We start from the raw sequence: 14766 nt of genomic DNA, 5'->3' as shown, positions 1-14766 counted from the left end.
CTTTACTTTTGTCACTAATATAAAAACTCAGGAAGCCCAGCTGGAAAGGAACATCATTTATTGCTAAATGCCAAAATAGAGCCACTACATGTTGCATACATGGTCTTATAAGACATAGGAGTGGAAGTAAGGCCATTCAGCCCATCGAGTCCACTCCACCATTCAATTATAGCTGATGGGCATTTCAACTCCACTTACCCGCACTCTCCCCGTAGCCCTTAATTCCTTGCGAGATCAAGAATTTATCAATCTCTGTCTTGAAGGCATTTAGCGTCCCGGCCTCCACTGCGCTTCATGGCAATGAATTCTGCAGGTCCACCCCTCTCTGGCTGAAGAAATGTCTCCTCATTTCTATTCTAAATTGACCCCCTCTAATTCTAAGGCTGTGCCCATAGGTCCTAGCCTCCCCGCCTAACGGAAACAAATTCCCAGCATCCACCCTTTCTAAGCCATGCATTATCTTTGTAAGTTTCTATTAGATCTCCCCATAACCTTCTAAACTCTAATGAGTACAATCCGAGGATCCTCAGCTGTTCATCATATGTTAGGCCTACCATTCCAGGGATCATCCACGTGAATCGCCGCTGGACACACTCCAGTGCCAGTACGTCCTTCCTGAGGTGTGGGTCCCAAATTTGGACACAGTATTCTAAACGGGGCCTAACTAGAGCTTTATAAAGTCTAAGTAGCACATCAACGCTTTTATATTTCAACCCTCTTGAGATAAATGAGAACATTACATTTGCTTTCTTAACCACGGACCCAACCTGCAAGTCAACCTTTAGAGAATCCTGGACTAGTACTCCCAGATCTCTTTGTCCTTTGGCTTTATGAATGTTCTCACTGTTTAGAAAATAGTCCATGCCTGTATTCTTTTTTCCAAAGTGCAAGACCTCACATTTGCTCACATTGAATTTCATCAGCCATTTCCTGCACCACTATCTAAACTATCTAAATCTTTCTGCAGCCTCCCCACCTCTTCAGAACTACCTGCCTGTCTGCCTAACTTCGTATTATCGGTGAACTTCGCCAGAATGCCCTGACTAGTCCCAGCCAGGGATAGTTAGTTCTGCAGACCCATCCCTGAGTTTGCTTTTTTTTTCTTAATCAACCAGTTCAGACATGTTATTACACACCTCTGGAGCAGGTGGGACGTAAACCTGGATCTCTTGGTCCAGGGATACTGACACTACCACTGCATTACAAGAAGGCCTGAGGGCTCAGGTGATGAGTTCCAACTGGACAACAATTACCTTTTACCAAAATAACTCATATTCAACAAGTTCTGTGGGAAATTAATTAATAATTCCCCATGGGCATTGTAGGGATTATTACACACACAAGTGGGACCCTCTTTTAATTATTTTCCATCTATTCTCTTTTCACTCATCATTCTATCTCAGCTCTCTCTCATTTTTGGCAACGATTTGGATTTTACAGCAAGCATTAACTAAATAGCACCAGAAGAGTTAGACCTTTCCACAGGGTTTCTGAGGATTTCTGCATTGTAACTTATAATCTAAGATGCATTCAAGTGTGGCATCCTCTAAAGGTGTCCTCTCTCTCTAGTACTGCTGAACCTCCTCCCTCTTATTTGCCCTCCTATTCATGCATGTCCTGATTCTCCTGCACACCCTGTGGGTCCCACCCTTGACTCACTTTGTCTCTTCTAACCTCATCCCTGTCTCATTCTGATGCAATATTTCTGTTTGAAAAGGGACCACAATATGGTGGAAGCTTCTGTTTACTTGGTGGAGAGACCACAGGGTATCCTGAGGGGAAAGTGTGTGTCCTCTGAAAAAGATGTAATGACAGCCTGAATTTGACAGCCTAGCAAAAGGAGGCAGTAAGTCAGTTAGGTACCAAGAACTATTTACAGCACTTTTCAAAAGGGGCTGGATGTAAGAGTTGTTTGGAATGGATTCAAAACCCTTCCTGCCTAAGGAGAGAGAATAAAGTGGTCAGCGAAATATAAAATTAAATACTCTCCTTCTAAATTGAATGGTCAGTGGAATATTAGTGATACATTAAGCACTTGAGACAGCAGATACAGCTGTACAGAAGCTGTGGCAAAATCCCACAGCATGAAGAGATAATTCGACAGTCATTTATGTCAGATACTTAATGTGGAAAGGCGTTTTAGAATGTCTCTTACGTACTTTGATATGTGGAAGGTACGCTGACATGGAAATGTCAAGAGAAAATATTTACATTATTATTTTGAATGAAGTACATAACCCTCCACAGTAACTACTTTTTCATTGCATGTATTATTAAACCCTCTTGTTATGCAGAAAATAATTTAGCAGTATGCATTGTTGCAAATATTTTTAACCCTGGAATTATCCAGGAACGAGGCCACAAAACAGATGCAATGAGGAAGATATTCAATCGAGTATATACCTCTGCCATACTGTGTTAATTCTGTATTTCTTCAATTGATTAATTTTTGTGGCTTTTCTCTGCTTTAACTGCAAAATAGAGGGAAATAAAATCTTTTTGTTGAGCTTTCTTCTCAAGATGAGGCTTCATGTCAAGCCATATCAAATGAAACCTCCTTTTAAAACTCTGCTCACATTTTTGACACCTGTAACAAATTCCACCATAACAGCTGAGACAATCCTGAAAGACTCGATCATTCCATGTAAAGCAACTCACAAAATCCTTAAAAATAAAGTCAATTTTCTCTATCCAATGTGAATGGATCCTTGAAACAAATGCTGTCTCTGGATCAGCATCTTTGCCAAAATGCAATGAAATCCTTTCTTGAACCATATTCTATTTTCACCACATTATGTTGAAATCCATCTATTAGATTTTGTGATATATTGTTAGAAAATAGACTGAAGAGTAAAAACATTGCCCCTATCCAACAGCAGAGGTAATTGGAATTAAAATGTAATTTATCATTCCATCGAATTGGTATCCAAACAGTAAATTTCAAGAATGAATGATTAAATTTGTACCTACTTATTAATTCTGAGGCCAAACTCTTTACTGGTACCCTGTAATTTCTGCCATTTTTGCTCATTATTTCTGCTTTATCTAGGCTTCATAGTAGCTAGTGTAAGTATGCTGATATATTTGCGAGTTTACCAAATTTTTGTGCATGCTAATCACTTTAACAATGTATTTGGATGAGTTTAAGTCATCTTGTGTTGTTTATTGTAAATATACCTTTAATTGAATGATTTATTCAGTGAGTTGTTTGACAATGGAAAGCTATTTTAAGCCCTAGAAGAAGCATTTAACGGGATGTTTTCATCTTTTTTTCAATAGTTTCAGTATTGTGGATTTCTATTTCGTTATGAAGGTTGGCCTTTATGCATCAGTGAAAAAATTGTGATACAACTGTCTGCACTTGATTGGCGAATTTTGCAACCTGGTGATTTCTACCTTCAAGTGGTTCCAAACCTGAAGAAAACGCCACGCATTGTATTAAAATGCCTTACAATAAATGGGTACAACATAGAAGAAGTAATTATTCCAGAGGTCACTTATACTTCTATCTTCACTACGGAATGGTTGGACAATATTAACAAGGAACGGATGGGAACAGCTTTGCAGAATTGCCTTTTGTCTACTGAGAGCAGTATCTTGAGAGTACCTTGGGAAGAGGTAGTGAATCCAGAATTTGTTGATAAACCAAAAATGATTGAAAGTATGTCATCAAGAAAATGGAGTATGGATCAGGAAGTTGTTTATAACAATCCGAAAAATGTACTATTGAATGATTGTAGTGCAGAATTAGGAAGCCATTCTGAAACACTTCAAAATCGAAGTACAAAAGAAAAAGAATTGAAAACACATCACATGCATCCTAGAAGGGTGTTACATAATTCCCTAAGTAGTATTGCAGATTGTTTAGATGCTTCTATTAGTTCCCCAGTAATATCTGCTCATGAACTTGAGGGGGAGTATGTGGAACTTAGCCAAATTTCATTAAGTGAAAGTGATTTATTTTCACAAACAAGTAGTTCAGACTTAAAGTTGCAAAGTATATTGAGGGCTGACAAATCATTAGGAAAAATCCCTTTGGATGCCTTAAGTAGTGGCACTACTTTAAATGTGAACTGTCAGGTTAATGTAGAAACAGTAATAAACCCATTTAACTTGCATGTTAGCAACAATGAGGAAATTCTTGAATATAAATCACTTGTAGATAGTACAGCAAGCAAAATGCCATTTCATAAGACTTGCAGTAGTTGTGAAAATAAAGCGCCTTATGTGTTTACAAAAGTAGAGCTGTCTTCACCAGCGGAAACTGACCTTCAGCAAGAAGGAATGCAACAGGAGTTCAAGCCTTGCTGTGGAGACATGCATATGTTAATTAAACAGACCACAAATGGCACAGAAAACAATTTAGGCAGTCGTGATTTGGAACCAGTGGTTGGCAGCCACACACAGACGTCCGTTCAAGATTTAGAACATCAAAAATGTCCAAGTTCTTCAGGTGATTCATTGCCCATGCCACACAGCAAACACAAAATTGATGTGAAAGATTGCAAAGAAATTGCAGAAAAGAAATTGCAGAAAAGTAACCAAAGTCTGCTTGAGGCAGATGCAACAGAAAAGACACACGGTAAACATATACAAGTTCCAGAGCAGAACAGCACATCAATGGTTTTAATTACTTCTGATAAAGAATTTTTCAGTCAAGTGACTGACTGCAATTTCGCTAACACTGTTGAATTTGTAAATATTCCTTTTGCGGCACCTCCTAAAAGCTTGCAACAAGAAAAGACAATGAACCAGCAGTCAGAATGTATTGAGAATGCACAGTTTAATGGTCAGAATCTTAATCAGTTTCTTAAAAATGTAACTCAACCAACAGCAGATGTACAATTAGATGGGGACAAAATCTCTTCAATGCATTCTTTCGGCTCTGAAGATACTACTGATTATAATTTATGTGAGAATTTTGCACTTGCTAACAATTCAGATGCTCACTTCAAGGACAGCAGAAGGCAATTAGTGATTAAATGTTCTCAAATAATTGAAGAAAATGTAGATTCCGTCATTCTCCAACTGGCTGCCTCACATGCTACAGAATTAATAAATGAAGAAAAACAACCTGCAACAAATGCTGATCATTTACAATCTAATTTAACAACAGACACCGAGTATTGCAGGAAGCATGGTTTTGAATATATAACACATTTTGAGAAAGATCATGTGTGTTGGACAGAGGAAAATATGCAGTTGAATAAGTGTTTCATTAGTAAAGAAAATACTAGTCAGCACTTTCAAGTCAATACATTACATCAGATGTCTGAGCATGTGAAAAATGCAATTGCAGATCAAATGCAGAGTGAATTCAATAAGCAAAAACAAATTGAAGCTAATGATCTGAATATCACAGAAAGTTGTAATCTAATACCTAAAGAAGTAAATCCACTACAAGACAGTGGAAATCCATCCTTACAAGACATGTCCAATGAAAATATTGTGCTAGGGAGTGGCAAATGTAGTGATAAAAAGGAAGCCAAGCAACAGGATTATTCTACTGTTGAAAAGTCCTGGTCAAGTATGGTAATGACAGAATCTAATATTGCCTACTCAACTATAGTTGGAACTGAAAAACTTGAAACTCGTTGCGCACTTACAGATGGAAATGAAAACTTGTCCTTTGCCAATAATACTTCTGGGCAAGGTTCAACGGAATACAAAAATCAATCAGAAACACAAGATATAGAAGATTTAATTAATGTGAATGCTGAAAAACGAAAGCAAGAAGGATGTCTTGCTGAAAAACGTCTTCTCGAAGGTAAGATATCTCTGAAGTTGAATGCCTTAACTTCTTTTGGTCTTTTTCCTTGCTTCATCCAGGATAATTATTAGTGAGTACAAAATTGCATTAGATTCATTACAGTGTGGAAACAGGCCTTTCGGCCAAACAAGTCCACACCGACCCTCCGGGGAGTAACCCACCCAGACCCATTTCCCTCTGATTAATGCAACTAACACGATGGGCAATTTAGCATGGCCAATTCACCTGACCTGCACATCTTTGGATTGTGGGAGGAAACCAGAGCACCCAGAGGAAACCTACGCAGACACGGGGAGAATGTGCAAACTCCACACAGACAGTCGCCTGAGGCTGGAGTCGAACCTGGGTCTCTGGTGCTATAAGGTAACAGTGCTAACCACTGAATCACTGAATGACTAGCACAAGGGGGCCCGTAAAGTTGGCGAGTCTACTACTGTTGCAAGCAGTGCGTTCCACGCCCCTACTACCCTCTGAGTAAGAAACTGCCTCAGACATCTGTCCTATATCTATCACCCCTCAATTTGAAGCTATTCCCCTTTGTGATAGCCATGACCATCCTAGGGGAAATGCTTTCTCTGTCCATCCAATCTAACCCTCTGATTATTTTATATGTCTCAAGTCACCTTTCAACCTTCTTCTCTCTAATGAAAACAGCCTCAAGTCCCTCAACCTTTCCTCGTAAGACCTTCCCTCCATACCTGGCAACATTCTAGTAAATCTCCTCTGAACCCTTTCCAAAGCTTCCACATCCTTCCTATAATGTGGTGACCAGAAGTGCAAGCAGTACTCCAAGTGTGGCAGCATCAGAGTTTTGTTCAGCTGCAGCATGATCTCATGGTTCTGAAACACGATTCCTCTACTAATAAAAGCTAACACACCATATGCCTTTTTAACAGCCCTATCAACCTGGGTGGTAACTTTGAGGGATCTATGCACATGAACACCGAGATCTCACTGTTCATCTACACTAACAAGAATCTTACCATTCGCCTAGTACTCTGCATTCTTGTTGGCTCCGTCCAAAGTGAATCACCTCACACTCTTGCGCATTAAACTCTACTTGCCACCCCTCAGCCCAGCATTATAGCTTATCTATGTCCCCCTCTAACCTACATCCTTCGGCACTATCCACAACTGTACTGACCTTAGTGTCATCCGCAAATTTACTAGCCCATCCTTCTACACCCTCATCCAGGTCGTTTATAAAAATGACAAACAGCACTGGCCCCAAAACAGGTCCTTGTGGAACACCACTAGTAAATGAACACCAGGATGAACATTTCCCATCACCCACCACCCTCTATATTCTTTCCCAATTTCTGATCCAAACCACTAATTCGCCCTCAATCCCCATGCCTCTGTATTTTGAGCAGTAGCCTACCATGGGGAACCCTATCAAACGCCTTATTGAAATCCATATACACCACATCAACCACTTTACCCTCATCCACCTGTTTGGTCACCTTCTCAAAGAACTCAATAAGGTTTGTGAGTCACGACCTACCCTTCACAAAAACATGTTGACTATCCCTAATCAACTTATTCCTTTCAAGATGATTTAAATCCTATCTCTTATAACCTTTTCCAACACTCTACCCACAGTAAGGCTCACTGGTCTGTAATTACCAGGGTTGTCTCTACTCCCCTTCTTGAACAAGGGAACAACATTTGCTATCCTGCAGTCTTCTGCCACTATTCCTTTAGACAATGACAACATAAAGATCAAAGCCAAAGGTTTAGCAATCTCTGCCCTCCGCTTCCCAGAGAATCCTAGGATAAATCCCATCTGACTCGGGGATTTATCTATTTTCACACTTTCCAGACTTTCCCACACCTCCTTGTGAACCTCAATCCCATCTAGTCTAGTAGCTGTTTCTCAGTCTTCTCCTTGACAACATTGTCTTTTTCCAGTGTGAATACTGACAAAAAATATTCATTTAGCACCTCCCCTATCTCCTCTGACTCCACACTCAACTTTCCACTACTGTCCTTGATTGGTCCTAATCTTATTCTAGTCATTCTTTTATCCCATTTATACCTATAGAAAGCTTTAGGGTTTTCCCTAATCCTATCCACCAACAAATTCTCATGTCCACTCCTTGCTCATCTTAACTCTCTCGTTAGGTCTTTCCTGGCTACCTTGTAACTCTCAGTTGCCCTAATTGAGTCTTCACATCTCATCCTAACATAAGCCGCCTCCTTCCTCTTCACAAGAGTGTATTATGAAGTAATTCCTTTTGATGCAAAGAATAAGAATTGATGTAAACTGAAAGGTGCAGGAGCGCAGGGAATGGGTGATCTGCCTCCATAGACTGGAGGCAAGACAAGTTAAGAAAATGTTTAAAAAGCCAGCCAGAATCATTTTGCTTTATAAATGGAGTTGTAGAGTGAAAAAGATGGAATTATGTCACACCTTTGTAAATCACTAGCTAGGTCTCAGCTACAGCATTATCTAATTCTGAGCATAACAATTTAAGAGGGATACAAAAGCTGAAGAACGCATATAAGGAAGATTTAAAAATGTAAACTGAGGATGAAAGACTTTGGTGATATGGAAAGGTTAGGAAAACTGGTAGTATTCACTGGAAGGGACATAACTAAAAAGGGAACAGGTTCAAATCATGAATGGTTTTGATAGATCTAAAAAGGGGGAAACTGTTACTGGTAACAGGGGAGTAGATAACCATAGGAAATAGTTAGGTGATATGCAAAAACTGGGAATGACTGAAAGGAAAAAAAAGGAATGAGTGAATATCATTTGCAGATTTTGGTGGCAGGAGATTCAGTAATACCTTTTTAAAAGGGAATCGATTACTTAAAAGTTTTTTGTTTTATTCATTCACTGGAAGGAGTTGATATTGGTACTAAACAAAGGGGAGCTTTTGAAATATGTTATTCCTGAAGTGACACTAAAAGTTCAGCATTAGTCTCATACAAGTGAACATTGGTCCTGGCTAGAGAGATTTTCATAATTATGGAACATATTCATGGATCACCTATGATTGTATTGAACTTTTGATTACAATGTGCATTTTTTTGAAAAAAAAACAAAAAATGACAAGGTAAGTAAATTCTGAACTAAGTAATTGAGTGGCTTTTTGGATTATCCTCAGTTTTGTACGAAACCCTGGAATGTCACATGACTATTGTCAAGAAAACTTCAAAGAGATGGATTTCTGAGGGAGACATGCTTTGCAAACTGACTGTAATCTTGTGAGTTTTTTCAGACTATGAATTTGATGGAAGTAAAGAAAGTAGACTGCACAAGTACAAGGCTTAAAAGCCAGTTTTAACTCTGACTGTATGTACGACCCCAAAAACGCTGTGAGAATCACAGTTGAGAAAAATTCTTGTCATTCCTGTGCTACAGTTAAAAGGAAAGGAAATAGGACAAAGGCCTTTCAACTGACCTATAATGCCAAACATCTTAAGTCAATTGCTCACCTTCCAATGTTTGTGCTACTGATAACACCATTGGAAAATAAGGCGAAAGTGAGGACTGCAGATGCTGGAAATCAGAATCAAGATCAGAGTGGTGTTGGAAAAACACAGCAGGTCAGGCAGCATCTGAGGAGCAGGCAAATTGACGTTTCGGGCAAAAGCCCTTCACAGATTCCTGATGAAGGCCTTTTGCCCAAAATGTCGATTTTCCTGCTCCTCGGATGCTGCCTGACCTGCTGTGCTTTTCCAGCACCATTCTAATCTTGACAACGTCACACGGTCAACTCTTCATGAAACATAGAGACTGATTAGTATATCTTTTTTAACTATTTTCTTCGACTCACCACTCATTTCTAATTAGCATGTGTGTTGTGTTATTTCTTAGTCAGGTTAGTAACTAATAAATTCTCACTTTTGTTAACTTAGAAACCTGGTTGACTGGTTCCTTTTAAGACCTATGTAGATTTGGTTTGGGAGAAAGTCATCTACTGGTAAGAAATCCTTTCTAAATTAACCTTGTTGCAGTGAACCAAGTCATTGAGTGATTCAAGAAAAGGAGCCAGTTCATCCCTCTTCACCTGGGAGCTTGATGATTTAGGAGTATCCCATCTGGAACCATAATAAATTGGGGAACCTCATCCTGGGATCAGTTGTAACAAGATAGAAATCAATTGCCACATATAAATTACCTCATTAAATAGAAATTGTTTCTCCAGGAATCCCACTATATAAACAAAATTCCAAGCCTTTGAAAAAGTTTTGTTTGTCCAGTTTCTGAATCCTTGCTTCAATTTGGTAAAAAAACTTTACTGTTAACATCAAGTCAGTCTGCTAAGAATCTAATCTGGTGACATCACAACGAGACTTTGTTAAGCTTGTGTCTCATTTAAATTTCCTTGGAAATCTAGTTTCAGAAGAAATCTTATATTTGTCAAAAAGATAGATCAACTCTGTACATCAATATATTTTTGCAGTTAGCATGATCTCAGCTGATGTGATTACTGGTCAAGTCAGATGCTAGGCGAAAACTGGGCTTAATACATGTTTTGGTTTGTTCCGTTCTTTTATGAAATGGTCTCTAACTGAAACATAAGGATATGATACTGCAGGTTTTGTTTTAACAATAAAACATAAGTTTATTATCAATTCAAATGAAGTGGAAATAGTATCTACTTATAACACAAATGCAAAAATGCTTAATCTCCAAGCACTCATTTATAAATTGAAAAGAAAGCAATAATTATTACATTATTCCCAAAACATACCCCTGGTACAGTACCCAGAAACACAACTCTTATAGTCTTCATACCAGAGTCCCTGTCTCTAAACCTATCAAGGTGTTAAGTCACTTGTGACTTAAAGTTATAGACTGGAACTGCAGTTAGTTTCTTCCAGGAGTCATTATGCATCCAATCTTAAACATATATAGCTTTAAGTAGCACTTCAGGATTTGGTCTCAATTCTTTGGTCCAGACTATCATTCACTCTTTACTCTAAAGTAATTTAGTTTCACTATATCCTTCTCTGTTCGGGAACACTTTCTATATAGCCATCTTTATCCAAGGGCTTCACAAGACTTCGCAAATTATAAAGCTAAAAAAATCTGTAAGCTGTGGATATTTCCCTAAAGCTTAAAAACTCTCCTGACCTTCTAAACTAGCTCTTGTTTATATTGTTCAGTCATAAAGTTCTATTAATGTACACAAAAAAACCTAATTATTCTAAAACCAAGTCATAAAAACTGTTTTAAAAGAAATCTCCATGGTGAAAGAATTACAAGTTCATTCATGTGCAAAACCCACATGTTACCAGCACAAAGAAACTAAACCCAAACTTACTGTCTATATGTATGATATATGTGTGTGACTGTGTTTATTGTTATGACACGGAAGCAAACCTCTCTTGTCAATGAAACCAAACATCCAGAAAAGCTCAATTTGCCTCACCTTGTAATCTGTTAAAATATGAGTGACAGTGAACTCCCAAATTACACTATTTAAAGAAAATAACATCAGTTTATTTTCTTACTCTAAAAGTGAACATTAAACAAAAACTATTCACAAATCTAAGCCCCCCCCCTTTCTCTTAACTGCTTACTATCTGCCTTGGTCTTCTTATGTGTCTTCACTCTTCCAGCTGCTGATCTCCTTGGTTCATCTTTTTACTGCAAGTATGTTTCACATGAAAAGGTACCTTTAATAGAGAGTGTTTTCTAATTTCTTTGAGAGCAAGATGTTAGATGGACAATTAGGCTCTCCAGTTTCTCTCTATGGCAGTTGCTCTCTGACCAATTTTCAAAATGTCTACAATCTTATAACCCCCAACATCAGATCGTCTCGTTGGTTCGATGTTGGCAAAACAATAAATGCAAACTTGATTGGGTTTTAGTATCCTGGGGCATAATTTAAACTGGTTAAATTCAAATTGTTGTCCAAACAACAACCAAAACTCAAGTATCCATTTCACAGCCACATGTTACATCCAGGACTATCATCTAGTTATATACAAGGGTGCTTGTAATTTCTAGTTCAGAACAGCATTCTTTCTCTCTTAAAGATACAGTATATGCCTTCAACTTCATAACACTATCTCCTGGTTTTCAGTATGTGAATAAACTATACTTTTGTTCCAACTCTGAAGAGTTGCTGTAGGTAATTTTTAAATTGAACTTCACAAACAGTGGGTTTGTGGCAGGAGTGGAGTTGTTGGTAGTGTGAAACATAGAAAATAATGTGGAAAATAAATTTTATAAAGTAAAAGCACCCCTGCTTGTGGATAGAAGAGCAGAACAACAAATAGGTTTCAAAATACCTCCATCTCCTTGCCTGTAACACAAGTCAAGATGGTTTGAGAATAACTTAAAAGGGTGCCATTCCATGTGCTACTACTCATTCTTCTAAGGGTAGAGCTCCTGGCTTTGGGACAGTGCTGTCGCTGTGGTGTATCTTGTTAATGGGACACATAGAACCCATGGGCGTTGATGGTGGAGGAGTGAATGTCTAAGGTGGTGGATAGGGTACCAATTATCTGGATGCCAAATTATGGATGGAATGAGTGTTGCTGGAGCTACATTTGTCTAGGCAAGTAAAGAACATTCCATCACACACCTGACTCAGGCTTTTTAAATAATGGAAAAGCTTTGGAGACCAAGAAGAATAATTACTCCCTGCAGAATACTTCCAACCTCTGTGCTGTTGGTCCTGTTTGTTTCTAGTTGATGGTAGATGGTGGTATTCTCACTTGTTGGAAATAGGCACTAACTGTCACTTGTGCAATACAAAGATTAGTAGTCATTTATCAGTCCAAACCTGAAGTTGTTCAAGTTTGCTGCAAGCATGTATACATAGCTTCAGTATTTGTGGAACAGTGAATGGAACTGAACATTATGAAAGCATCAAACATCAGCATTTCTGACTATATGATGGAGAGGATTTTTTGATGGATGGGCCCAGGACATTTCTCTGAGGAACTTGTGCAGTAATGTCCTGAGCACAATCCTTCTGACTTCAATTTTGCTAGGGGTCCTCGTCCGTTTCTCATTCTCTGTTAAATGCTGCATTAATGTTCGGGGAGTCACTCTCACCTCAAGTTATTCATGAGCAGCAGTGTCAACCACTCCTACCATTTGTCTAGATTAGAGTGGTGATAGAGCAGGTCAGGCAGCATCCGAGGAGCAGGAAAAATGACGTTTCTGGCAAAAGCCCTTCATCACTCCTACCATTTGTAAATCATTGGGAAAGGGCATGACAATAGGACTAATTGGTAGCTCTTTCAGAGAATTTCACAGGAATAATAGACTGAATATGGTTCCTAGACGAGTACATGATCCAAGGTGGCAGCAGAGTAGGACACTCCATTCGGAGATCCTCTGCTCGCCAGTCCTTTTTCCTTTTACTTCTTGTTTTCTGCTCTTCGTAGCTTTTCTTTTTTTCCCTTACCCACCTTACCTGGAGAGTGGATCGAGGAGCAGAGCGAGCAGGCCATGTCCATGCAGCAGAGTAAGCACAGGCTGAGTCCTGGGGTGGCCAGAATGAGCATGGGCTGAATCCAGCAGTTGGACAGAGCATGCACGGGCCGAGTTCAGCGTCAAAACAGAGCGAACATGGACCAAGTCCCACAGCTGAGCAAGTCCTGGATGGAGGCCAGCATGTGGAGGCTGTCTGGCCTCGTGCTCTGGGGCCTGCAGGCACGGACTGGAACTTTAGTACTTATGGCCACTTATTATCATTCTGGACTTTTACCACTGTTTCATGCTAATCTAAATTCTTCTTTACTCTGTAACAACCCTATATTTTTTACTGAGTAAGATTTGTACCTAGGTACTGTAAAGACAGCCATTGTAAAAATTTTTCACTGTATTCCTGTACTTCTGTACTGGAATACGTGACAATAAAGACTATTCTATTCTATTCTGTGTTGTATCATTGTATGAATGTGTGCTTTTTAATAATAATCGAGAGAGACTATGGTAGTGAGGGACAAATATGCGGTCAACTCAATCAATTTCATTAATTACCCTGCCAGAACTATTATGCACTGCAGAAGCTTATGTATTAAATATTTATGTTTGTAAGAAGAAATTTAATCACCCACTCACTGCATAGTATCTTCACAGTCAGGACAACAATAGCCCATTCACAACCAGTTAGTTTGAGGAGCCTCGCAGAATGTTTTGTGGACTTTGGGAGGATGCACTTTTAATAGTTACCCATAAATGTTAACAAGGCCTCTAACTAATAGCACTATAACTCAGCTTGAGAAGTGTATCAGTTTTAGTTGGAACATGTACAACTTGAGATGGATGAAGAAAAAATACTAAAGCTTTACAATAATCGACATCATGAGGTATACTTTGTATCTGCTGAACCCCAGGACCTGCAGGTCTGAAGAGACTGTTTGGCTCCAGCCAGCCTTAGGAATGAGACAATGCCTGTCTTTCTGTTTTGCTGTTTCTTTGCACTTGAGAAAAGACTGGTTCAGCTCCTGATATTTCCAGGTACCTTGTGACTTGATATTGTGTTAAGAATATGAGACTTTAATTTTTTTGGCCAAGTTGTTGATTTCAAAAGGGACATTTATCTGCTATTCTGAACAAGGTAAATCTCGCAGGTTCTTTAAACGTTTGGTGTCCTTACAGCAAATTGAAATTTCTTGGAGTACCCTGTAATATACATATTTGTTGTTAAATTTCTGTTAATAGCAGGAACTTAATTCAGTTTTCTTGCAAATTGTCTTAATGAGTCTGACTGAAAAGCTCCAAACTTTTTTTTTTCAGCACTGGTTATTAATTATATCTTCATAATAAAAATATTCTAATTGCAATGTTTCTTCTTGGGCTGTTCTGCTTAACCGTAACATCTCATTTTATCTGGTTTCATTGATTGGCACTATTATGATTTTTTACTACAATATATTGAAAACTGGTTTTACATCTGTCATTGCAATTATTTCTAGAAAACAGCCTGCAAACAGCTACAATCAATATGAATACATATATAAACTGTGAATTTCATTTCTAGCATGAATTCAGTGGCATGTGCCTACACTATGGAAAT

The 14766-nt window shown here is 38.6% G+C and overlaps 1 protein-coding gene across 4 annotated transcripts in view; it reads left to right on the top strand.

Annotated features, from left to right (window-relative positions):
- The window catches only part of plekhg4 (pleckstrin homology domain containing, family G (with RhoGef domain) member 4), a 223422-nt gene that overhangs the window by 72996 nt on the left and 135660 nt on the right, over positions 1-14766 (top strand). For all 4 annotated transcript variants that reach the window (XM_043707122.1, XM_043707121.1, XM_043707119.1 and 1 more), the window contains exon 3: positions 3280-5767. In XM_043707122.1, coding sequence (XP_043563057.1) covers positions 3280-5767 — 2488 coding nt within the window. The remainder of the gene's footprint in view (positions 1-3279; positions 5768-14766) is intronic.

Source organism: Chiloscyllium plagiosum, chromosome 17, assembly GCF_004010195.1.
Source record: "Chiloscyllium plagiosum isolate BGI_BamShark_2017 chromosome 17, ASM401019v2, whole genome shotgun sequence".
In the NCBI taxonomy this organism is placed as follows: Eukaryota; Metazoa; Chordata; class Chondrichthyes; order Orectolobiformes; family Hemiscylliidae; genus Chiloscyllium; species Chiloscyllium plagiosum.
Note: the sequence above shows the minus strand (reverse complement) of the source record. Positions and strands in the feature narration are given on the sequence as shown.